Source organism: Helicoverpa zea, chromosome 4, assembly GCF_022581195.2.
Source record: "Helicoverpa zea isolate HzStark_Cry1AcR chromosome 4, ilHelZeax1.1, whole genome shotgun sequence".
NCBI lineage: Eukaryota > Metazoa > Arthropoda > Insecta > Lepidoptera > Noctuidae > Helicoverpa > Helicoverpa zea.
Window position 1 is genome coordinate 6574325 of NC_061455.1, and position 27978 is coordinate 6602302.

General features: G+C 37.8%; 1 protein-coding gene across 6 annotated transcripts; it reads left to right on the top strand.

Annotated features, from left to right (window-relative positions):
- LOC124629496 (protein numb) lies at positions 1-26671 on the top strand. Of its 6 annotated transcripts, none has more exons than XM_047162881.1 (7): positions 1-350; positions 19377-19652; positions 21330-21481; positions 22446-22657; positions 22952-23219; positions 23503-23653; positions 23948-26671. In XM_047162881.1, exons 2-7 carry the CDS (start codon positions 19446-19448, stop codon positions 24203-24205), a joined length of 1248 nt encoding a protein of 415 aa, XP_047018837.1. In that variant the 5' UTR covers positions 1-350; positions 19377-19445; the 3' UTR covers positions 24206-26671. The 6 variants fall into 6 exon arrangements, with proteins under 6 accessions (XP_047018837.1, XP_047018839.1, XP_047018840.1 ...); XM_047162883.1 differs by having other exon boundaries at positions 1-180; XM_047162884.1 differs by lacking the exon at positions 1-350 and adding an exon at positions 7111-7460.
- The last annotated feature ends 1307 nt before the right edge of the window (positions 26672-27978 follow it).

Genomic DNA, 27978 nt, shown 5'->3' on the forward strand with positions numbered 1-27978 from the left:
GAAAGGGCTGTTGGTTGGTTGGCTAACATCTCTTTTATTTCAAGTCAAGCCTTTTTTAAATCCAAAAATTGGATTTCATAAATTCTTGTGTAGTACTAAAGCCAAAAAAAATAAAAATTATTCAAGTCTGTAAAGTAATATCTGTCGTGTACATCGAAGCCAAGTACCTGTTCCATAAACGTGAGTGATAAGTTTTAGTTATTTTAGAAAGCTTATCGCTATTTCACTGTTTATAAAAGCGAGCGAGTAGTTTAAAAAGGATATAAGTAGCTCAATGTGTAGATGTATAGAATAATGTTAATAATGTGCCAGCTGTGAAGGATACCGTAGTATTCTACATTTTATGATAGGTAAGTATATATCAACTACAAGCAAGTTATCATATCTATCAAGATATCCGCCTGTAGCGCGCGGTATCAGTTACAGGTCACGCTTTACTGCTGTTTACTGCAACTATGATTTATTAAATACTTTTAATTGATAAAATTGTAATTACTCATACCATTCTGTTCAGTCTTATAAGATTCTTGCTGGTACCTATTACCTACTCCCAAAAGTTTGTAATTTTAACAGAAATAACAAAGTGAAAAATAAAATATAATTTTTATTGATACTTTTTCTAATAATGCTTTATATATTTATTATTTTTTCCTTTGTTAGTTCATTATTATGATATCATAACACAGAGAGGTAAGAAGTTGTGCCATACCATAGCAACAGTAAAACAATGGTAACTAAACTTGTAGTCTTTGATAATGTGAAAAAAGAAAATATTACTGACATGTTTATTACTCATGTTTAGTTATCATTATGAAGTAAAAAATATTAAAAAGATTCTTTACACTTTATATATTCTGTATAATTTATCTGAATTTCAAATCAAATGAATTGTGGTTTTCCTTACACACTGAAGCATATCAGTTTATTTCTAGACTATGTGTAAATAGTTAAACTAAGGTAAATTATTTCATAAAATGTTTTAAGAGTTAAAGCATTTGTACAGCCTCAGACAATACCCTAAATAATATTAATGTTCATAAAAATGGATGACAGCCAATGTAAATGTCTGCGTTCAATGAAAAAAGTCTGGCACTACGCCTAAATAATATATCATCCCATATTCAAGCGCGGATCCAACCCTCAAAAAAGGTTATGGTCACAGCTACTAGAAAATCGGCTAAGTACAAATCGGAGCATGAACATGCTCAGTAACAATCATGCAAGTCGTTTATGAACTTTTGAATTAAACTATTTCCTTTTTTCTGAGCATCAGGACTTTGGCATTAGGAATTAAAATAAACTTAGGAGGAAGTCGGACCGATTTAAAAAAATATACCGGGAGCAATCATTGCTAAAGCACCCCTATGTAATGGAAAGATTGTGAGTAGTTTTTTTTTTTAGGAATATATCTAAACGCATATTATGCTCACTATCAGTTCCGTCTCTAGCTTATGTACCGGGAGCTATCATTGCTAAAGCACCCCTATGTATGGAATGGAAAGATTGTGAGTAGTATTTTTTTTGCGCGAGCGTAGCAAGCCGGAAAATTTTTAGATTGTGTTGTAGGTACCAAGTTATAAAATCAAAAGTGAAGACGTACAATAGAAGCGTATAAAGTTGCGCGAGCGGAGCGAACGCGAAATTTTTGAGTTCTGTGCCACAAATTACCTAGAGAAATTATAAAAAAACTACTGTGAAATTAAGAAGCTGTGAGCGCAGCGAGCGCAAAATTTTGGAGTTTTGGAACACGAAATCACCCAAAGAAGTAAAAAAAAGTAACTTCTGAGGGAAAAACTTTGGAACAAAACAGTACCAAAACAACTAAAAAATTTTAAATAGTGCCTATTGTAAATAATAATAATTTTACGGTAATAGACAGCTGTGTTGCTGAGAAGTTTGTTCTTCACTGCTTCTTCTTAACCAGAAAGTGCTGAAAGAGGGCGTTATTTGGGTGCTATCCTTTTCTACTTTTAAATTTTAACTTAAACTAATCGAACGTTTTGGACTCAAATCACCGCAAAGTGAAGAAGCCGCGAATTTTTTGAGTTTTGGGACACAAAAGTACCTCAAAAACTAAAGCTGTTAGAAAAAAAATATCATCATCAGCCTATCGCAGTCCACTGCTGGACATAGGCCTCTCCAAGTGCACGCCACTGAGATCGATTTTCGGCTTCTCGCATCCAGCTCCTGCCAGCCGTCTTGCGCAAGTTATCACTCCACCGTGCCTGAGGACGTCCTACACTACGTTTGCCGAGGCGTGGTCTCCACTCTAGAACTCGTTTACCCCAACGGTTATCGGTTCTTCGGCTAATATGGCCAGCCCACTGCCACTTCAGCTTGCTGATTCGGTGGGCTATGTCGATGACCTTGGTTCTCTGACGGATTACCTCATTTCTGATGCGATCCCTCAGAGAAATGCCGAGCATAGCCTCGACCTGATCCCGGAAATGAGGATTCTAGAGCCACATTAACACGCCATTTCACCGAAGACCTGCCAGAAGTCAGCAGTGGCGAAATCGAGATCGCTCTGAGACAGCTCAAAAATGGAAAAGCCCCTGGCGAGGATGGCATTACAACAGAGCTATTAAAAGCAGGAGGAAACCCCTTACTGGGGAAAAAAAATATGGTGACCTCGAATTAGTAAACAACGGTTATAAATAAAATTAAATGCAACAAAAAAAAGTCTTATTTCGTTCCCTTGTGTTATGATCAGCCTATCGATTTCAAAAGACCGTAAAAGTGTGAGGTCACAAGTCTTTTAAGGTTGTGGGCATGCCCATCGTGCCCACAACGGTGGATCCGCCCTTGCCCATATTATAAGTACAAATAATGTAACACAATGAACCTTTGGATGACTTTTTTTTTATGAAAATGATATAACTAGGTCTAAATGAATCGTCACAACACACAGTAATTGAGAAGTCAATATTAAAGACAATTTTGAAATAAATTACTACAGTATAATGAGACTGGCAAAATTGTAACTATCAAAACGTATCAGATATTTACTAGAATAAACAGTAATTTGGAAAATATGATCAATTTTAAGCGCAAATCAGCCATGCTATTGAACATTTTATATGCTCATAATTAGATACTGTTTATTAGTATTTATGTCTATATTACTAATGCTTATAATTAGATACTATTTGTTAGTATTTATATTAAAGTTGTGGTGGCCTAGTGGGTAAAGGACCAATCTCTCAAGTATGAGGGCGCGGGTTCGATCCCAGGTCAGGCAAGTACCAATGCAACTTTTCTAAGTCTGTATGTACTTTCTAAGTATATCTTAGACACCATTGGCTGTGTTTCGGATGGCACGTTAAACTGTAGGTCCCGGCTGTCATTGAACATCCTTGGCAGTCGTTACGGGTAGTCAGAAGCCAGTAAGTCTGACACCAGTCTAACCAAGGGGTATCGGGTTGCCCGGGTAACTGGGTTGAGGAGGTCAGATAGGCAGTCTCTTCTTGTAAAGCACTGGTACTCAGCTGAATCCGGTTAGACTGGAAGCCGACCCCAACATGATTGGGAAAAAGGCTCGGAGGATGATGTTAGTATTTATATTATATTGATATGAGAGACAACCCAGATTATAGGGTAAAAAGCCTTGGCAGGTATAAATTTTACCTTGTAGCAATATGCATGCATGTTATTCTGAGTTTCAACGAAAGCTAACTAATGTATGGAATAAACACCCATTAAATGTTGCTTCATGTATGTAGCAACTGCAAATTAAATAGGAAACTATCAATTAGAGCTTTCATATCCGTCCTCTCGTCATTTCATAAATAGAATGTCGTGGTATAGGTAGGTAGACGAACTCCATAGAGGGTTTGCATGTCCATACTATCATCAAATGTCTAGCTCAAAGCAATAATGTAGGCGAGTCGTCCCGGCGCGAACTCCAGCTACGTCACTCGACCGTATTGAGCGTGACTCGTAAAATGCTGATCAGTACCAGAATATCAGATCCTTAATGACTCTTATGTAAATGGACTGGTAGGCGTGCAAAAAAATAGCCTTTGTCTTATATTTTCGAGTATTTCTTTAACAATTACAGACACCACTGATTGAAGAGCTTTTGGCACGAGTTTGAAATCGTTTCACGTGTTTCATTTATGTAAGAGTCAAGGACGGTGGCCGTGCTATGATACGTTGTAGTACCTAACTACTTATAGTTATTTCTTTGCAAAACGAGAAGCGTATTTGCAATTCCGTCATGACTCACGCTATCTCTGGAATCTGGATGAAAACGTGTCTTATGTATGGTCCTTCAGATCAATAGCTCTGTGATAAAAAGAATGTTCAATAAACCTAAACTGGGCCATCTATTCCTACACGGTACGTTTAATTGATTGAACAACTCTAGCATGAAGTATACCCTAGGATGGGTAGTTCACAAGCTCCGTTTACTAATTAGATCAGTTTATAACAACAACGCAAAGTGGTTACGCTGTACGTAACAGGAAATATGAAGTCTGAAGGGCAGCATCGTAAAAGTATGTCACCTTCGATTTAAAAATATATGTGTATCTATGAAACAGTTCATTTCTACATCTTCTAGGCATTACCTAATCACAACGTCCTAAATTCTCGACGCTAAAATATTAACGTTGAAATAAGGACTGTGCCTGAGAACATAGACTTATCTGTTTTATAATTCAGACATCAATATGGAATAAGTATAATATAATCATTGGTATCATAAACAAAGTAATTTGTCTTGTTCAGTATGGCACATCTGTACAAGCTGGCCAGCGCGCAAATCGATCGTTTCATAAGGTTAGACGTTGCCGCAGTCACATCTCGCCACAACAATCCTTCTACTCCTACACATACAAAATGATGTTATCGACCATATCATTTGTCAAACAGCGAAGATTAAGTATAGTCATTTGCGATAGACATTTAGAAAAATGTGCGGGGTAAATGAAAACGAACATCTTGACTTAAACTTTGTGGAACTAATATGCTGATCACTGGCATGGATCTTACTTAACTACTGTAGGTATGTAAATTAAATTTATCCTATGATAGCTGATTCGCCAAAATCAACCATCATTAGCAAAAACTCCAAAACATATCCTAACAAAATAACTGCCGATATAAAATCATCTAAACAAAACTGTAATAATAGTCAAACTGTTGCAATAAACGTTCGTAAACATGTTCGTAAGTAGGTACGATACGTGAGCTATCAAAAGAAAAATGTGTGTGTAAAAAACATAAAACAGTTGAATATCACCTTGAGTAACGATCGGCGGCGCCTCGGAACGATCGGCCGCCTACTGCAAATAGATTTTACAATCAACCCATTGACACAAATAAAGTGTCCTCTTCAGTTCAGCCGAACTGGCGTATCTACCTATATTGTATCGATTAAAGGTCATCATTTATTAATTAAGGGCCCACCTACATAATACTTATCAATCTAATATGAGAGACATTAAGCCAAAGAGTCCAAAAATACGCAAAATCTCACATTCAAGTGTGTCAGCTCCGAAATAGAGATGTTATGATAGAGCAAATAATGGAGAGCCATAAAGATGTGTTGCTATGTCAACGTTCGTTATTCCGGTTATCAGGATTCTGAAAATCAACGATGAGGTTCTATCTACAGTAGGTTACAATTTATTAGTGAACGTTGTAAAGGCAGATGTTAATCCACAGAGGTTTAATTCATCCAAACGTAAGAAGTTATGCAACTAGTCTACCTACTTGAATACACATGGGTGCATACGCGGTTAGTCATTGTCAGCCTACATAAAAGTGAAGGGATTCAGCGCAGATCATTTTGCAACTAGATGTGTAGGTGAACTAAGCACGCTTTAACCTAAGAAAGCGTAATCATCACATTAATTAGTGCATAAATAACATTTTCACCAATTAACATGTTTGCCGTTTCTGATAACGGTTTGTTTGCTGTAAAGATAATGATAGATATCATCGGTTCGTTTTCTTTACGGTGCGTGGAATTCAATAAAGATCATTATTGATAGGTATATGCCATGTTATAACAATTTATTAGGTAGTTACTTGGTTTTGACTGTTTAGACCACTATCCCATTATAGTCTGTTTTTTAATCTCGTAGACTAAATTGACACTTGCAAAATGTCAAACTTTCTAATAATTTTGCTAGCTCTGTGGTGCAGTGTTGTACTTACGATACCGGTTCGTTGAATCGTAACTTTTTATCTATAATAGACGAATTTAATATTCATTCAAAGTTTTATATTTAAAATTCACGTACGTACACATGGCTGTACGACGTGCTACAAACTGCCAGGGATATCTGACCACGCAAAGCCATGCGTAATCATCAAGGATAAGCCCATTATTTCAGGATGACTTATTGTAAAAAGTTACGATTCAACGAACCGGTATCGTAAGTACAACACTGCACCACAGAGCTAGCAAAATTATTAGAAAGTTTGACATTTTGCAAGTGTCAATTTAGTCTACGAGATTAAAAAACAGACTATAGTAGATAGTTAACTAAGTATACAACTTTGGTCATCCATTATTGGTACTTGTTTACATTACTTCCTACCAGTATTTTTTTAATTAACGACTATCTACAGTGGTGTAATATACTCACTGAGAAATGTACCTGCATGAATATCTACTTTTTAATTTAAGGTCATGGTGAGTGACCATGAAAAGTGATCCAGAAAAACAATTTAAAACTTACCTAGGTTCGTCCTAATTTACATTCGGATTAACTATGCTACTTGACAAAGGTAATCAATAATATCAGTCTTGCATTGATTGCACATAAAAGTTGGTATAGGTAAATACACCATATTAATTATTATGAAGTGTCTAAAGGCCGATAAACATCAAACAACAAATTACAAACAGCTGTGCTGCCCACGCGACAACTAAATCTAACCAATAGTTCGTGTTAGGTTTTAACAGTTAAGTTTCTGAATACATTATCCTGAATCAACGAACCTACGCCTTACAGTTTGTTTTACGTCTGTAATTTATTCAAGGCAGTAATGAATGGGTTTCTCAGTCGACAGATATTCGTCTGTACCTATCAGACACGCGACCTTCGGCAATTTCTGTAGTGTTGAAACTTTCAGCCAGTTAGTCGGTGTTGTGGATCGCTATGAATCAGTCTACTAGAGTGGTTCACGTGCTCACGCGCCTGAAATAGTGCAGTGTAGTAATTAGTGCAGTGCTGGTGTTACGTCTCGGAACTTGGCACTTCTGCAAATATTAATTTTAGTTTGATCTTCAACTCGAGTTAAACGTTATTGTTGGAAGGCGGAAAATATTCTACGTACTTGTATACATCATAACAACTTTTTGCTACCAACAGCGTTTTTTAGCAAATTCTAAGAGTGACAAAGTCGAGAGTTCAGTTACGTTCTGTGCTGCCTAGTGTGTCGATGTGTAGTGTTCTTCAGATATCTTGAGCGTTTCGTACGTCAACATTACTTGAATTTAGATCGTAAGTAGTTCAATACAGATAAATTAATGTAGCACTGCTTATTATTTGCAATTGTTTATTTAGTCAGAATAACAGCAAGAAATCTACCTGTTGGTACTTAACTATGTATTATTAGTACGCTTTACCTATGCTATTTCTTATTACCCTATTGAACAAAAAATTGTACTGAAATATTATTTACTTAAAATAAAACTTGCTTTGTTAAACCTCAGTAGGTATCTGATTACAAAAGTTTATACTTAATTGTAAATTTATTCACACGATATTACTTAATGAGATCGTTACACTCTGTTAAACTTAGCATAATTTTGTTGTTATTTAGTTTACGTTCTCTTTCAAGGATAACCATTTGTTAAACCCTTAACCCAATTAAAACTACCGTTATTATTTCCTCGTAATCGGTAAACGAATATTGACCTGATTGAATCGTATCGGATCTTAATTAAATCAGATTTATATGTGAAATGTGAATGTTCAAAAGCCTAATTTTGAAGACAAACTGCACCATTCTCCTTTGAATACCTTTGCTTTTAGTATATATAGTTCGGCCATTCAGAGAATGCGTTCCTGACACGTCGCGATTGAACTGACGACGTAACTTTGCAATGGCGTTGCAGTTACGATAAAAATATTTTTGCTGGTTGTTTACCGTTTTAACAATTGAGGAGCATTAAAACAACATTATTATATCAATAATCAATGAATGTAGTTACGTCGTCAGTTCAATCGCGACGTGTCAGGAACGCATTCTCTGAATGGCCGAACTATAATTACTGTAGTTCTACGAACATTAAATTGAACTAAATCACTCTTTACAAGTAATAGCGAATGACGGACTTATTCAAATTCAATCAAACTAAGAAATTGTTCTATCAACATTATTATATCAATAATCAATGAATGTAGTTACGTCGTCAGTTCAATCGCGACGTGTCAGGAACGCATTCTCTGAATGGCCGAACTATAATTACTGTAGTTCTACGAACATTAAATTGAACTAAATCACTCTTTACAAGTAATAGCGAATGACGGACTTATTCAAATTCAATCAAACTAAGAAATTGTTCTATCCAAACGTTCGCGGCTCGAAAGAAATAATTGTTATATGAATTATGACTAATTTCGTATAGTTTTCATCATGCCGCATAGAAAGAAAATAAAAACATGCTAGTAAACAGATGTGATTGTAAAACCGTTTTTCTTCGCGCCATATAATTCAATCGAACCGTTCATTGTTCTGTTTAATCGTCTGCAAACAATCACGTTCGTAGTGACAAATGTCAAACTACACATACTTTTATTAGCTTTCCACTGAAACGAACGGCAGAAAATACACTGCTAGCAGAATGAATGACCGTCTTCGTTGGTAAATAATACCCAGAGACACTACAAAGACACAAAATTCACATGAAAAAAGTAGGTTAATTACTTGCATCACGTAGTCAGTTTCTACTTAAACATCTAGATGTTTGTAGCACACAGTAGCTAATGATTTATCAATGCATTGATGATAATGTACCCACAGTATTACGCTAGAACCAATAAATCTGCTTATAAGATGTCATTTTCATTTACGGTATTTGTCCCGTACAATTTCAGCGACAATGTCTCTAGGTATCATGGTAGCACTTGCAGTTTTCGTCAGCGCCGCTTTGGCACTCCTCCCGGGCCGTCTGCTGAAGTACACGTAGACGTTGTACACCAGCTGCCTGGTATCTGCCGGTAGCTCGATGTGACTCTCTTCCCCACAGTCCGCCACTCTGCCATTGTATAATCTTCGCCAACTAAACATTGTCCAAGCGGTCATTGCTTCTTCTCCGTATTGCGCCGTTTTGGTAACCAATTTCTATTTCGTCCCACAAACACACTGTTCAACGTTTGGATCACTCTCTATTCCACTTCCAAGCACAACAAAGTTATTCAGCTGTGTAAATCCCATACAGCAAAATCTGATAGTAAAACTGATTGTCTTCCAGTTCGGAGAATAAAAACAATGAACGAATATTAAAGTTTCTTATGAAGAATGAACAGCGGGTAATCACGAAAATATCCGTTCAATCGCAAAGACGCTCACACACTGGTGGCTACAAAGCCTTAGAACAGCCGTTCCCAAATGGGGTTCCGCGGAACCCTGAGGTTCCGTGACAGGCCCTCAGGGGTTCCGTGGAAAATTCAAGATTTCCATATGGTAAATCGTTTCACTTTTGACAATATTATATTATTATTCATTTTCAATTAAATTGTTTTAAATATTGCATTCCAAAATTCCATTTTGGCACCATGTAGGTTGGTACCACTCGGGAGTGTAAGTCTCGTACTTTCGCGACAAGTGGCGGGGGAAGGCCACGGCAGCAGATAATTTAATTCCGTTTTTTACAAATTGTAGATTAACTTAATACCTCCAGGTCTTCGGCAATCGGCAAAAGTAGGTAGCGAGGCTTATTTTATCGCCAGGATTATACGTTTTCATACATTTGACAGGACGTGAAATGAAACGGCATACGAGTATTTCCAGTGGCTATTTTTACCATGAATCAAAGTGTGACATTTGACATTATTTCCAATTTTTGACCTCCGCGAATCCGAAAATTTCGCGCTCGCTTCGCTCGCGACTCCATGTTACGTGTGATGCTTTTAGGTTCGTTTCATTGCTCAAGTATCCAACACCGAAAAAATTTCGCGCTCTTGCGTCGAGGTTTCCTTTGATGTTCATTTATTATTCCTCTGGTTCAGAAAAAGCAATAGCGCTTTCTTCGCTAGCTGCTTATTCATTTGCATTTGCTTTTTTTGTGGATATTGTACTTTTTGAGACCTTATTAATTTACAGTGGTTTTGTTTATTTTGTGTAGGTACTTAAACTAAAAAAAATTCGCGCTCGCTTCGCTCGCGATACCGGCTACCACTGAATGTCTTTCAATGCTAACGGGTGCTTGGAACTTCTTCTTTTAGTTAAAAAAAATCGCGCTCGCTCGCCTCGCACCTGTACAAACCCAATCTATTTCTTTTTGCGTTTACTTTGTCAGTCTTCAAACTGAAAACTATTCACATAATACACAAAGTCAAGGGCGGCTAAATTGTTTTCTGGCCCTTGTGGCAGATAGGTAGCCATGCTACGCCTGAGTATAATGAATATGTCTCTAACCATATAACCATTTGGTGCGCTACCACACGCCACGAGCCGTACCTGAGTGTATTTACATCTTTAGTTTACTTCTTACTTAAGGTAAGGTTCCGCCGAAAAATGGTGAAACGAAAAGGGTTCCGAAGCCAAAAGAATTCGGGAACCGCTGCCTTAGAAGACCACATTTGCAAACAAGTCACATGGTCGTGACATCCGCTGTGTTACAAACGTGATCACAATGCTATAGGAATTGAAGATACAGCACAAGTAGACCAAGATGAGCCGACTTTGTATGCGCAATAGCATTCTTATTCACAACCTTGGCCAGGGATGGCATAATGTCCGTTATAAATATAAAAAAAATGTTACTGACAAATATGTCCATCGCCATTTTCAAATTCACCGTTGTTCCATATTTTGTTTGGACAGAAGCGTTCCTATTTATCTATGGGGTTTAGAAATTCCTAATGCTACGCATAAAGTACTTTTTCTTAGACATTCGCCTAGGTATAGCTAAAGAAAGTCACATTATAATATTTTTTTGTAAAAATCTTGTCGTCCTTAATGGCTTCAAAGTCGCCAGTCAAACCCGATCCAATATGGCTCACCTTGAAGTTATAATCATCCTCGTGGATATTTTTCTGTTTCTTTTTTATTAAAAATAATACACTTTTGCTACGTTTACATATCTAGTGAGGTAAAGGTGAAGTTAATCTCAGCTTTTTCTTCGCCGTTTAGATGAAATATTTTTGGGATCACTTTACCAAGATTAATTTAGCGCCCAACGAAGCCGTATTAAGCATCCTTTTAAAAATATTTTATAAATTATATTTTTTACTGACATAGGTTGATGTGTCCCACAAGGATCTCCTTTAGGTCCCATATTACTGAACAAACCTACGTCACAACAAAAATGGGGAACCACTAACTTTGATAAAAATAAACGCGGAAATGACTAATTTACCGACATGGTGAATCCATTTTAAATGTACATACATATATTGTAAAAGAATCCTCTTCATTCAAATAGAAAGCAAGATCCTCAACATGAAAAACGTCTGGTTATATTGATGCCATGATTTTAACGACGATCCGTATTTGGTTATCTGCAGATACAGTAAGTTTAGCTTCGATACGAATAGGTTTCCTTGTATCTGCTTCCGATGCAGAAAATATTCCATGGAAATCGTGAAAATGAATGCTCCCGATCGAACGGAAACTTTATACGAATTTTGCAATTTTCATTCAATTGAATTGATTTTGATTATACGGAGACTTGTAGAGCTTCACAACTCGACTAGACTAGTACAGTTAAACTTCTCTACGTTATTGTAGTAACTATGCGATATGGATGCAAATGTACATTGTCGTTAAATCTGAATAATAATATAGAGCAATTATCCATTGACCATGCTAAATGCTCGTTTGTTATGTCTGGTTATTAATATGTACCAATTTAGGTTTTCATCAGTAGCATGCACAGCATGTCCTAAAACCAAAATGCCTTGCTATTCCGTTTTGCAATCAACGGAAGTAAATAAATTATAAAGAAAAACTTAACAATCTTCCACTTCTGTCTTCAAATCTTCCATGACATTGTTTTAGTCGGCACACATACTCAGTAGAAGTAACAGCTTATTGGCACTGATTGTTTATTGTGCGTTATTAACGTCAACTTTTATTTATTTGTTTGTGCTGTTTGTAAGTATGTATGTACTTAGTATACACTTGCAAGACTATTTGAAAAAACCATTTGAACAAACCTCAATAATTTCAACATCTGTACAATCTGAATGAGTCTGTTAGTGGGTGCTATCATTTCCCAAATTGAGGTCATTGTGTTGTGAACTATGTAGGAGTAGATACCTAAGTGTCAAGTAACGGTACTGCGATTGAAAAGGACGGTACTGTTGGCGGAAATTATTGCCGAATAGACAATGATCGTGCTAGCAATTTTACGGTTGCTGGAAGCGGAACAATGTCAGTGTCCTCTGCACTGCTTTTTACTGGTTCTAACACTAATATTGCAGGCGTGATGTATCAAATAATTATTTACTTCTTCAATTGACGCATTAGCGGATATAATTTTATACTCATATACGTATTTATTTGCATAAATTAACGCCACTGTAACAAATCGCGGGATATCCTCTGTGAGCGATGTAATGCTTAGTGCTAACATGTTGGTCATAGATATTATGTCACAGTAATTGCATCAGAGTAGGTAAACAACTACAAATAGGGTTAGTAGGGTTTCCTCTAGAATGTCTCAGAGTTGAATGACATTATTATGATAGGTATATAATTATACAAACCTTATACGATGGCTCTTTTAATGAGACGTCATGCAGTGATTGCATTTGAGTCATTTTATGGTACAATCAAAATTATACGATTTCATTACTTTGACGAGGTAGTGCGAATTTTTAATCTTCCATGAAATATTTCATAGCTGTACATAATCAAACTTCGTTGTCTTACTGACGTCGTCTTTGTTTTTAAGTTTCTTTGTTCTGATTGATATCCTCGTTATTTCTTGATTTTATAGTTTCTGTCCTATTTCTTTTCTTCATTGTGGTTTGCTTACGTTAATTGAAAGCATTATGGCTAACTTGAGAGAGTTGCTTGCCTTGCTTACTAATGCAATGTTTAAACAGTAGCTGTAGAGAAAGCTACATTCGCTGCAAAATGTCAACATTGACGGACAGGTACGTTCAAATAGCTAGCGGCATCGGCATTGGTGAAAATCGATTTTAGAATTTGAAGCATTTAAAGTGTAAATATAGATGCCTATCGATCTCGGGGCAACTTACCGCTGATAAGAGTGCTTGTTACAAAGTCGTGAAGACATCTAAATGACCAGTAGTTAAAAATACAGTGACTTATCCAAATTCTGTTGAAGCTTAACATAAAACTTCGTTAGAATAAAAATAGTTTAAATCAATGTTGCATTCAAATATCGCTTCCATGTGGGCTGGTTCGGCATACAAATATGTCCTGGTTTTTCCCATTTGTAAAATTGGGCTTAAAATCGTTTTTTATCTCTTTTAGGAAAAACTGTTGGCAATCAACACCCGATTTAATACATATTATTCATTATATTATTATGCACTATTTTATAACAGTTTATTTGTTGTTTTACCTCTATTAATCATGTTTTATGATTAGAATCACCACCCAAGGCTGAAGCATAATGTGATTTCTTTCCTGATACTGATTATCATAACGAGTGCAATCGGAAACCTCAGTCTCGGATCCGTCCAGTCATTGCCATGCAGTGAGTCAGCGTGTGACTCAGGAAGGATAACAGTTTTTACTTACAATCACCTGAGAGATATTAACTTGTAGACCATTTTAAAGTAACACGTAAAACTTTGGGCGGTGTTGGATAAGTTAAGTTTTCAGGTTTCATAACCGTTATACTGAATTAAGTTATAGATTGCATTAAATTGCGTATGTTTTATAAGTCATCTCAAAACCGCCATCTACCATAAATGCCTCCACAGACTCATCAATATCCGCTTTAAAGGTGGATCCGGCAATGTTTTCTTGTGCAAGTGTTGCAATAATCTGATACAACAAAGTTCAATCCCAAAGTTTCGCAAGTAACATGTGCTACGTGCTCTAATTCCCAAAGTGTAAACAAATCTGTTCCAAATAAAACACAATTGGTATAGAAAATAACAACGAGCACGTTGATGCAGATGCTTCAGCATCTATAAATAAATGGTGCAGTCTGTAGTCGCATGTACTCAAATGTTCCGAGCCGACGTTCAAAAGCCATATGTTCCAACTTCGGACGCCAACAATGAGCTCTCCAGCTTTGCACCTGCGTCCGTCCCAGTCCCGCTCGCACGTGCTTATTCCAGCTGTTGTCATGGCGTACGCTCTCGATACAAAGATGAGCCCAATATTAGCATTATTTCATTCAATGAAAACCAAGCCTGATCAAGTTGCAGAATTCTTGCTTGAGAGCACTCCTACTCATTTAAAATATTGATTCGATAAGGCAACGTTCTTGGAACTTGAGACGAATTTTATATCTTGATTGGAAGAAATATGGAATTATAGAGTACGAATTAAAGACAGGCGATTCGTATGATGATCTCACCGGTCGTCAATCTTGACAATGCAAAGGACCGGTCGTCTGCGGGGCGCGGTGTGGGACGGGACGGGGACTCCGCTGCAGGGTTTGTGCGATTCACGGCGCACGCGGTACGACCCACAGTCACTAGTCAGTGCGACAGTTGGTCGCTCAAGGCGCGGCGCGCGCGCTTCTTTTCCAAATTCCTTCTACATTCCTAAATTATTTACTAGTCAAAATGAAGTTTAGTGCATCCGTTTATAAACGAAGGTGTTTGTGCAAATTTAGAAAAAGTGGATTAGTTCTCTAATCGTTACTCGCTACGGTCCAAAGAACAATGCTGTGGGAAAAAATAACGTTCAGCTGGCATCGGCAGTCGTTCCCAGCTACCTACCTTACCTCTCTCCCCGCGCCGACCGGGTACCGGGTTCAATGCGCCTCTCTGCGTTTATTCATCGTTTGTGGGAAAAGTTGACCCCCGTTTTTAAAAATTATTGTTAACGAATTCACACGACTCGTATTGTATTTGTTGTTACTACCGCATCTTAGATGATCGGATCGAAAGTTTACAACATGCAAAGTTTTAAATGCAACAGGTATTTAATTAAAACCCATACAAATAAAACTAATTTCGTGAGTGATTAATGAGGCACCAGCGTAAATACCGAATGTTTTTATGCGCCAACCGACAAGGTTGCAGCATTCCGCAGACCTAAACTATTTATTCTGGGCTTTGCCATGTTTGTCGAGTTTCAACTTCGTCGAAATTATTATCTTTCTGTGGTGCGGATAGAACATTTATCAGAGGAGGACAATATTCTTACATTAGGCAACGTGTGTGATGTTAGTGAATGAAATGTTGAAATAGCCGTTAAATATTAGTTTGCGGATACGCTCGCCGTAATGTGAATAGTGACGACACAAAGTGATGTGGATGTAGCATTATCTAGTGAATTTGCGTTCCGTGAGTGAAGTTCGTTTCGAAGATATTACTGTGATAAGTTCCTGCACAATGGGGAACCAAGGATCATCAGCGCACGAGCCGTTCGACAGGGCACAGGCGGCAGCCAATGTCGACCTCAAAATGGTACATTCATTTGAATTAGCTTCATTTGCTATTCATTATTCAACTTGAGTCATTGAATACATACTAAACTATGTAATATGGCCACCTTTATTGTTCCTGCAGTTCCTACCTCACGTACGCTTAATTTAAATCCTCGCTAGATAATAACGAGTTACCTGCGTGCTCGCCGTGTCGTGCTTTAAGTCTTTGTACTCCTTGTCTAGTTGTTACCTATGCTTGCCGGCATTGAACAGGTCACACTTACGGAATTGGCGAACTAGCGTCATGCTCACGCTTATAAATAGGTATAATATATTCATAATTCAAACCTCTTAAACGTTAGCATTTTTTGCTAGCAAGATATCTACGATTTCGCACAGTTTTTATAACTAGGTAATAGTTAAACACACATTGTCTATTTACGTTTTTCTTTTCTTTATTTAGTTAATTAAGTATATTGAGAAAAATATGTTGCTTACCTGACGTTTGTTTAAACAGTGCTTATCTAATCAAAACTTTATTTGCGTACAGTAATCTAGCCTTTTAACAGTCCTGTAATTATGAAACTAGTTGTGTTCAGAATTTCGGAGCTATTTGTGCTGTTAATTTTTGTTGGCACGGCAAGCACTCAAATATGACCAATAACTTGTTGAAGCTCATTAACGTTAATTTGTTTTTATTCATCGACTCAATTGATCACTGATATGAAATCTCACGGTAGTCCGGAGGTTGAGAAGCTTGTTTGTTTAGCCCGAGTATGCGGGTTTTGGCCTGGCTAATAGCCAAGTACCTAGCTACTAATGACGTGACCTTTTCAAAGTCATAATTATGTACTTTCTAAGACTATCTGGGATGCCACTGAGGAACTGACTAAATTTGAATAAGCGCTAAAGCTATGAAACGGGTATGCCAAACAACAAATATTATGGGACTAAAATTTACACAACATTCTTCAATATGGCATTCCTCCTCGTGCATTCATTTTGTAGACTGTATGCGATTTGTACAACAAATCCCAATAATTAATTTATTGTAGCAAATATACCATAGAATTCAAAAAGTATCTACGGTTGAAGATGTCAGATAGGCATTCGCTCATATACATACTCAACTGCATCCAGTTAGACTGGAAGCCGACCCCAACATAGTTGGGAAAAGCTGCTAAGGAATCACTAAAAGTTTTATACGGGAAGCGTAATCAATAAAAATAAAACAAAGGCAAATATGTCACTGTAAATATACAAAACTTATTAACTTTATTTTAAAAACATCGTAACGAGAGATTCCAGATTGCACACGTACACTTCAACACAACAGATGACCGCTTTTTGGTGCATTTTTTAGTTAAACGACACGAGCTACGCCTTCTATGCTAAATTGAACTTTATGCCAAGGCAATTAAGTTCATAACATTCTAATTAAATCAGTTCATGACCAGATGACAGATTGACGAGTGTTATATAGTGAGTTTAAAGCACACACTTATAAATGAATATAATGGATTCATTATGAAGTGCACATCTGGCTAAATAAGTGTGTCATTGTCATTATTTGTCATTAGTTAATGTGCCTGGGAATATTACGACGTTTCATTCAATATTAGGGTAATGGGCATTTAATTTTTTTTTAAAAGCTAAGTTAATTTTGAATAATAATAGGATTAGGGATCAAAAAATAATAGCATTTCTGTAGGAATAGGACATGCATTTTTCCGAAATTTCGTTTTGTGATGAATTACTACTTTTATGTTACTTATGAAAATCGTACCAACAATTTTAATTGTAGGAGTAATAGCTTGAATATATTTAATTACTGGAGAGTTTTTCCCCGAACCACACCGGAATCTAATAAGTAGAGGCTTATCAGACCTAATAAATGACCAGTTAAAACAGATAAATACACAACTATAGAGAAATAGACAAAAACCCCTGGGGAATTCCAGCGTAGAACTTTGTTTGAACTGACTCACATTTGTGCGTAAAATACGCTCAAAATTTAAAGGAATATTATTAAAATTATAATAAGGTGTTACCCTAAAATACATGTGACATTTACATACTAGATACTTGAGGGTTGTTTCGGATTAACCCTCCCACGCAGGTTCCTGTTATATTTACAAATTAGCTTCTAGGCTCGGTTTCACGGCCTATCCTTGGGGACTTTATGATTTTTTTGCTGCCTTTTCTGTATGCCTTTTACAGTCATCTTAGCTAATGATTAGTGCTAGTAAGATGTGTAGTTATTGCAACTTTTACTTTATTAGAGTACCTTTTATTTTTTTGTTATCAATGGAAAACCCATCAATTTAAATATTCCTTATTATCCTTATTTATAAAAGATTAACGTAATTATTGCCCAAATGTATAGTGTCCAGTATTTTTATGTTATTTTCCCTCTATATGATTTTAGAAGTGTCGCATTTTAGATATCTAAAACACAGTTATGTATGGTAATTAATCACTTAATTTTATCTGATCCACCCACTAACGAAATTAGAATGATTTGATACGCGTAATGTGTAATCACTTGATTTGATATCTTTTGCTTTGATCACAAATACGAAGTAAACGCAAGAACAAGAACACGTGTTAATGATGCACGTTTTTATTTATACATAAATATCTATATGAAACGTTCTTACATGTTCTGTTATTACAGGATTTCCGTAGAACGGTAATTAATTTCCTACAATACATAATTCATTGTAACTATAACTATTGTGTATCTGCAATACAATATTATAATGACAAGCTACCTTTATTCTGTCAAGAACACAGACTATGCTACAAAACAAGCTCTCTGTATCTATCTCTACTAGAAGAGCTTTCTACTTAATATTTATTATTTATTCAGCTTTAGCATCTAAGTCATTATTTGGCTAAGTCTGACGTGCATCTCTGAGCGTACTTTTTACCGCGTCTTCGTTCATAGACCTGTGACTAAGCGCTGAAATAACATGAATGACATCTCGCTTTTATTTATAAATTATTATCCCTGTTTCCAAAATTAAAGCAAAACAATATTATTAGCGGTACGCGTTAAATACCAATTGTCCGGCTGTTCTTATTCATTGTTGTTATTGCACGTATCTTAGCATTGAATTTGTGGAAACCACGGCGATGGTCATTGTTACCGTATAGTTGATGTGTCATGGCGTCTACGGTTACCGTTACCTGGGAGCCTGTAGTCAACATCAAAATCATGGAATTTACAGCTTCTTTCAGTAGTAGTTGTTATGAGCTTATGGGCAAGGGATGAAGAAAACAATGTATTGCATATCTCCCTCGGTTAACCTGTATGTTTAGGTAAGGGGAGCAGTAGGCTTGTTTTCATTGTTAAACAAAGTCTTTGTTGCTAAATCTTCCAATCACGTGTAAAGCTTGACGTGCCTAGCATTCTTCTCATTTTATTATGCAGCTTCCTAGTCTAACACGTGGCCCAAACACAAAAGTTATGAAAATGTAATTTTTTGCACGTTTTGCTCTGCAAGGGCACAATTTGAGATGTGATCAGTTTATAATGCTATGAAGATGTTCTGCCAAGAAATCATGATAAACTCCGAAGACGAAGTTGAAAGATGACACTTACCGATGAATAGGCAGATAAATATAAAGCATAACTAATAAGACACGTGTTGTTTTCCAGAAATCGTCAGTGCGTGCGTCGTTGCGGCGAGCGCGCGCGGGCGCGGCGCTGTCTCCGCCGCGCGCCGGCATGGAGCGGCTGCGGCGCTCGTTCCGGGAGTCGTTCCGGAGGCGCAAGGGCTCGCCGCCCGAGTCCGCCCGGCCGCACCAATGGCACGCCGACGAGGCGGCCGTGCGCGCCGGCACCTGCACCTTCCCCGTCAAGTACCTCGGCTGCGTCGAGGTCTTCGAGTCCCGCGGGATGCAAGTCTGCGAGGAAGCGCTAAAGGTGCTTAGGGTGAGTTTTAACCTTTTTATCGCTGGACCTCGCGTATCCGAGCTTGATATGAGCGCCAGCTAAACGATACCTAATTCAAATCGACCTAAAGGTGGATGAATATTTTATTTAATGTTGGTGGTGGGCGCTGTCGGCTATTGTCGACTGGCGGTGAAAAGGTTAAATAGCATTGTAACTTGGAATAGTAGAATGTGATCAGTGAAGTTTGACTGCATGCGTTTACTTAACGATTTAGTGAACTATATAATTCTTTAGACTTGCGAAAATAGCAGTTTGCATTTTACGCGCATAATAATGTATGAAACATAAATGCTGCGTATTGCACCTACTTGCATTATAAAATATGTCGCAGAGGCGAAGATTTCGCAACAGTGCATAGACGGTAGTTAGATAGGTACTCTTCCGACCTTGTACAAGCAACTGTGAAGTTGTTTTACGCTGCGAGCGAATCAGTGCGATGCTTCATAGTCTCGCACCTCCTCTACTAGATTAGACACTGTTTGATGCATCTTGGCATGTTTACGTTTCGGAGCGATGATTGCATCGCTATTCTCAATCTATAGCTGTAGGATCACTAAGATCAAAGATCAGTTCTTAACATTGAACTATGTCAATACATATAATTGCGTATGTACTAACATAATCATAGCTATTCATCATTATCATAATCATAGCTTTTTCTCGAGTGTTGGGGTTTGCTTGATTATATTTTAATAACATCACAAAATAACTTGACGCGACATCGTCATTAATGAACAGAAACTCAAGAATGCTGAGGTTAGCCTTAAATGTGTTCTATCAAATATCTATGTTTTATAATGTATATGGAGGGACTGTCATCTGACCTTCAAATCACTTGGTAACAGCTATAACCTGACGTAAGCCTTTATTACTTGTCAGAATTTGTTCTTGTGGTTTACCATTTGATTTTGCATCGAAGTAGCTTCCACGAATGGTGATGCATATTCTAATGGCCTGTCCATAGATAGAGCACGCAGTCTCCTAACTTGCTGACAGGGTTGTATTTTGATCACATTTGCAAATTCACGTCATTAAAAAGCATAAAAACAGTGAGATAGAAATTTATTTAGCACACAAGCTATTCAACGATAAATCACTCATAAAAAACTAAATGAGGCCCGTATACTAGACTGCCTTGAGAAATAACATCGAAAAAACTCAGCGGTCAGTCTCAAAGTCCAGACCAATAAGTATAAGAAATTGGTTTACTCACTCATCCACGACATGATTGCCGCATGTTGCATCTTGTAATGAGGCCCGAGTTCACTGACAACGTAATAAAAGTCAATTTTCTTAAAAGAACTATTCATTATGAATTTTCACGTATATGGTTCAAATTAATTGTTCATACTGTAATAAAATAAAATAATTATTTTTTTCGTTTGTTGATTTCTATCCTAAAGGCTCCGAAACTGCTGAACCGATTTCAAAAATTCTTTCACTGTTGGAAAGCCACACTCTTCCAGTAACATAGGCTATATTTGATCCCGGCACGAGCAGTAGTTCCCACGGGTTTCGAGTGAAACTGCAGGGAAACGACTAGTTTTATATTTTAAATAAAATGGACGTTTATGTTGTCGGTGAACTTGGTCATAAGTACATAGTTGTGTAGTGTAAGTTAGTTTAGCTGTAGCTTTACTGATGGGGTGGTTTCAGAACTCTCGCCGGCGGCCGGTGCGGGCCGTATTGCACGTAAGCGGCGACGGGTTGCGAGTCGTGGAAGAAGAAACTAAGGGCCTTATAGTCGACCAGACTATTGAGAAGGTTTCGTTCTGCGCGCCCGACAGGAATCATGAAAGGGGATTCAGGTAAATATAGTTTTTGGTGGTTATTTAAGACCTAAACTGGTAACTGGTGGAAATACACCAAGTATTTGTCAAAGGTGTTTGCTGAGTTTTCAATCTCCTTAAGCATCCAAAAACGATAAAAAGGATAAACTTAAAACATCATAGAATTTGTAAGTTAATAAGTGATTATGTAGAAGACCAAAGAGATTTGAACTTTCATGACTTGCATGCATAAACGGTTTGCATTAAAATATGACCTTTTACCAGTTTTATCGCATACTGATTGCTGTTGCTATCTCAGAAAGATATACCTAGATGCCATGTGTATCTGAAAACAAACAGATTTTTTTCAAAGTCATGCGTAACAATACCTTTTTAGTTTTTGCTGTTTCTACCCATTTTCAAAATACGGGGTGTGGCATTATGTATGTTGTTATATGATCGGATGTGTTATCATACAATCGGATTAATTTCATCTACACAGGACACACCCTTGCACCTGACAGGTGCAAGTTATCATTCAGTAATTAATTAACTGTAATTACCTTTGGCTCAGATTTTAGACAATACACCTATTGTCTACAGTAGGTATCTAATTTACTCAAATGATATTTACTAAAGAAATGTGTCATCATATTTTTAAGCACACCTGTAATTCGTGCAATCCTTTATAACTTGACATAATTTTATAATACAGCATAGGTACATATTTCCATTACATGATCCTCCAACTACCTTGAAACCACAAATCTGAGTTCTTAAGACGGTCAAACTCTCCCCAAGTCTGAATATTCTTCGGGTTAGTGTGTTAAGGAAACAGGAACCGAGTATGTCTCCCTGCACTAGTCCAGACTAGACTCGCATTGGTTAGCACAAACTGGGTAATCTTAGATCTTTAAATCCAGGTCATCAGTACGCGACCTGATCACCTTTAACTTTGCGCCAACTTAATCACTTAGCTCTCATTCCATATACCTATTTCCAGTTACATTTGCCGCGACGGTACAACTCGTCGCTGGATGTGTCACGGGTTCCTGGCGTCGCGGGACAGCGGCGAGCGCTTGTCCCACGCGGTGGGTTGCGCCTTCGCGGCCTGTCTCGAGAGGAAACAGCGCCGGGACAAGGAGTGTGCTGTGTCCATGAGCATCGATGCTGCGAGCCACGCGTTCACTAGACAGGGGTCTTTCCGCAAGTCAGGTTGGTATATTCTATGAATAATTTGTTATGAAGGTGTAAAAGGATGTTCAATAGTTTATGATAAGTTAACGGGTATTGCACGCCAATAACGTGTAAACATAAACTGTCAAAAAAACATAACAGAATAGAACTAAATAAGACCACTTTGCTGTCCACAGCACAATCATAAAGGTGGGTAGGAATAGTTTTCCAAAGCGGGGCTCGAATAGATAGAATCTCATAGAGTACCGGTTTTCCGGGGCTAAATCACTTAGAACGTTTTAGACTACTAATTTATCCCCCTCCTCATTTCAGGTATAACACCTAGGCGCGCTTCAGAAGCAGACGCCAACAACAGCAACAACAGTAACGGCGTGATCGTCCCGGTGGGATCCCTGGGCGGCGTGGGCAACCCGGGCGCCACCACCGGGCATGTGGTACCCGCCAACACGCACCCTGTCATCGCGCCCGCCGCCTCCCGCCCCGCGCCGCACAACCCCTTCGCGGTAGAGCGACCTCACGCTGCGCCACATTTGTTAGAGAGGCAGGGCTCTTTCCGCGGATTTGCGCATCTTAATAACAGGTAAGAATAATTATTACATCAACTAGGTATATGAGGAAGGAAACCAAAGTTTCTTAGATATTATACAATGGAGAATTGTGTTATGTAGTTTGGGGAATTGTATTTTCCACGTCTATGCTACTCAGCCAGCAGTCATACTAACATTAACTCCCTCTTTTTCAAGTTGTATTGCAAGAGTTGTCAAATTTTTTTATGTACGTTTTCGTTTTCATCCACATGCATACCAGGATAAAATCGAAGGTTTTTGATAATATTTCTAAATATTGGATACATATTATTCCAGTTCGCCGTTCAAGCGTCAGATGTCTCTCCGCATCAGCGAGCTGCCGTCCAACCTCGAGCGTCAGCGCGCCGGCCTCGGCTCCCCGCCGCGCGGCGTGCCCGCACAGCCGCAGCCCGCCTCCGAGCCGCGGCCCGAACTGCCGCCGCCACAGGTATGTCATACATAGAGGATGATTATGTGAAATATTCCCTTATTAGTTGCGTTAAGATCAATGAAAGCATATCACGAGCAACATCATAGAGACCAAAATAGTGGGGGACGAGGAACGTTACTGTCTGTGCCTGTTATACGTCTTCTTTGGAATCCGTATATTTTTCTTAATAAAATCGTTGACAGATGTCTTAAGAAACCCGACCGCCTCGTAACTAGCATCTTAACTCATCTTTCTTTACTCCGTAGCTGTACCATTTCCATTCGTCACATTAACGGTGATATTGATCTTTAGCAGGAGGCTTCATCAGCGGACCCCGTGGCGGCGATGTGCCAGCAGCTGTCGGCGGGGCTGCGTGCACTAGCGGAGGAGCCGGTGGCGGCGGCGGAGCCCGTGCCGGCCGCCGCGCCGCTGCCGCACCCCGACGCGTGGCTCGGGCGCGTGGCGCGGGCGCCGGCGCTGGCGCAGACCGGCCGCGCACTGACCTTCGCCGGCCGCGCCGCCAGCACCAACCCCTTCCTCGAGCCCGCCGGCGCCGCCCCCGCGCTCTAGGCCACGCCCCGCGCCGCTGACCACGCCCCCGAGCCCCTGCTGCTCGTCTTCGACTAGGGCAGCCTCCTGATATGTACTGGCCTCTCCTTCAGCGTCGAGATACGGCTCACAGCAAATGACTTTGAAGTTGCCTGCTAGTCACTGCGCAACAGTCAAAATGTACTTACAATACACAACTGCGCATGTGCGAGGCATTAAATGGCTGATTTCAGAGGGTCAAATTTATTTGACGTGAACCTTACTTCACGCTCAGCGTTTCTGCTTTCTGTCGTCAGCAACTGCAAGGAGTATTAGCAATAGCGTATGCCAGTCAATCATACGAATTGTGTAGCGAGCGCGTTATAAATCTTCGATTTTCTGTGGCCATAAATGGCTACCCTTTGAACGAATCGATGTTATCTGTTGTGTAGGACTTAAAAAGGTCAACTAACCAGAGGGCCAAGTATTTAAATGGATGCGATGCCATGCTGGAATCACTGTACTTACTACACTATTTGATGTTTCTTAGAAAGTTGACATAAATTTCAAGTAAATGATACTTATGCTCGTTAGTAGGAAAATACGAGTAAATAACTAATGATGTTATTTTTATAATAATATTTATAAAACCTTGACTTAAGAACATGGCGAGGTAGCGTCAAATACGATTAAGACGAATGTTCCTTTTAGTAAATTCAATAGAGACTTGTTGACTATGAATCAATATCGCGAATCAGATCGCACTCGGTACGTGCGAAGCAGTTCTGACTGAGAATAAACGCAACAAACTGCTTGTTAAAACATTGGTCTGTGCCCAGATCCGCTATACTGCACAAAAACACGCGGGACTTCTCTTACCGTTCCTCTATTTATTGTTTTCGGTATTGTTACAAAATAAAAGATTTTGATAAAAATGTTGATGCTTAAGGTTTGGTGCATACTGTAATTGTGCCCTTGAAAACCATAATATAATCATGTTTTGATGTTCGTAAATGTTATAAAACATATAGCTATCGTAAAACCGTACACTGCAGCATTTTTGGTAACCTTCAATGATTGATAGTGTTAAAGGAATTTGAAAATAAATAGTGTTCGCGGTCGTAGTGTTATATGCTCAAAAGAGCACAATATACTCTATACTCAATTGTCTATACGTAATCGTAAACATACCAAAATAAACACGGCTTGTTGCCAAACCGACTGGCACTGTGCGCAGTGCCTGTACAATGTATTGTATAATGATAAGTTTCGAAAAAGGTTCAAATAATTTGATACAAATATAAATATAATAGGACAGATATCCCAGAGTGACAGTTATTTTTGTATCAATATAACCAGCGTCAGAATATGATGGATTTTGAAGAATAAAATCGGAACTTTGTTTGTTTGTATTTTTGGCGTGATGTTTAGCTAATTTAATGACTATTGTACTTAACTTTTTAGTAAACTGCACCGTGCTTTTGCGCCACACATTTCTACTGTTGTGTATGTTCAAGTGTTCGTGTCTATAATACGTAATAAGTTATATTAATTTCATAATATTCGTCCATGCAGTATTAGTCGTGCCGATCGGATTATAAACACTGTACAACAACAAAATAAACGAACAATGCAGTATTTTAATATTAAATCACTTTATGTAATATAGGATTTTGGATATATTTTTCCTTTTTTGTATATACTTGTAAAGTTGTAAGGTATTTATCACTTCACCGTTCGTGGATCTGTTTTTTATACTTTTTTATTACTATTTTTTCTATGCTGCTATGATTAGTAGGTGTTTGGATCGATCAAATAGTTAAATATCATTTTCATGTTAGTCATTTTAAATTTGCGTACTTACTTTTACATATTTAATAATAATAATTTAGTTAATAATGTACGTTATGATGTTATAGTTTTCTGTTATGTTGAGCCAGCTATCTTAAGTATAGATTACATGGTAAAATCAATTTTATTTTTGCTGTAAATAGTTTCTTCGTTTCTAGATATGACCACCATCATTTTTTTACAGTTTCATTTGATATACAATTGAAGACGCACGTCTGGTTTAAATAATTAACTCCTTAGTGGAAATTTAACCCAATTACTGCAATAACATGTTGCATCTCTACATTCCAGATAATTTTTGAAAGTAACACGAAGTTATTGATAGATTTAGTAGTTATAATGCATATCACTGGCTAGCCTTGCATAAATTAAACGCACTTATGTACTTACGAATTGTAAAACTTAAATAGTACTTAAAAGTTAAAGAAAACTTATTGAAACTTGCCTAGATATTATACTTATACGAAAATAATATTGTTGTATGTAAAGCAGCTTTAAAGGCACTTGTTCGGATAAATGTAAGCATGTTATAAATGTCCTACTATGTGTCTATGATAGAATTCGAACTTTATGAAATAAATTTTCGTAGTATTTACGGAATATTTCGTAGTTTTCGGAACTGTCAGCGATATACAGACGCTTCGTGTTGATGTAATACATATTGAAATTAAAACGAAATATTTATGATACAGTAAATTTATTAGCATTAAATTTATTTATTCGTAAAAGTAGACAAAAGCTGTTTGAACTTTATGGTTTAAAGCCTTATAGCACCGATCCAAGTTTCCGTGACCACGTCTCAAAATATTCGAAAATATTTAAAAACGTTTGTAAACAGGCTAAATCTATTCATATTAGAAATAAAATAAAAAATTCTAAGGATAAAATAAAAACAACTTGGACAGTAATTAATAACGAAACAGGTAGGCGAAAAGTTCGCAAAACTGATTTTAGCCTAGAAACTCATAAAGGCCTCATCAACGGTAACCTTGAAGTAGCTCAAGAGTTTGAAGCATTCTTCACCAAAATACCTTTCGAAACTACAAAATCATTAAATTCTTCAACCGCCGTATCTATCGATTTACTCAAAACAAATGTAAAGCCATGCAGTTCAGTATTTAAATTTCAACATACCAGCCCCGAGGCTGTTGTTAAGGCCTTTAAAGATCTTAAAATAAAATCAACAGAAGATCTTTGGGGTATGTCTGTCAAGGTGTGTAGGTCAATTATTGAAACTATTGCACCCTATTTAGCTTACATCTTTAATGTTAGCGTAGACCAAGGCGTGTTTCCTGATCTAATGAAACACAGTAAAGTAGTACCTTTATTTAAATCGGGAAATAGCAAAGAATCAAACAACTATAGACCCGTTTCTGTTTTACCGGTTCTCAGCAAGGTATTCGAAAAGTTGATGCTTGCACAAATGTTGCGCCATTTCAATAAAAACTTCATTTTTCATAACGAACAATACGGTTTCACCAAAGGTCGCTGTACAACCGATGCTGGTGTAACTTTGATCAAGCACATCTTTAAGGCTTGGGAGGAAGCTGAAGACTCGATTGGAATTTTCTGCGATCTCTCAAAAGCGTTTGACTGCGTAAATCACGAAACGCTTTTGCAGAAGCTAGAGCATTACGGAATCAAAGATACATCCCTCCAGTTATTAAAATCGTATCTAAACGATCGGCAACTTAAAGTTCAAGTAAACGGCGTAAATTCACTAGGCTCAATGATGGCAATGGGCGTACCACAAGGTTCCATATTAGGTCCGTTCCTCTTTTTAGTTTATATTAATGATTTGCCCTATCTATTTGATAATCAACCTAGGATGGTGTTGTTTGCCGATGATACCTCTCTTATTTTTAATATTGATCGACGTAGACGTAACCTAGACGACGTAAACAATTCCATTATCCAGGTTCAAAATTGGTTCAACGCAAATAACTTGGCTCTTAATGAAAAAA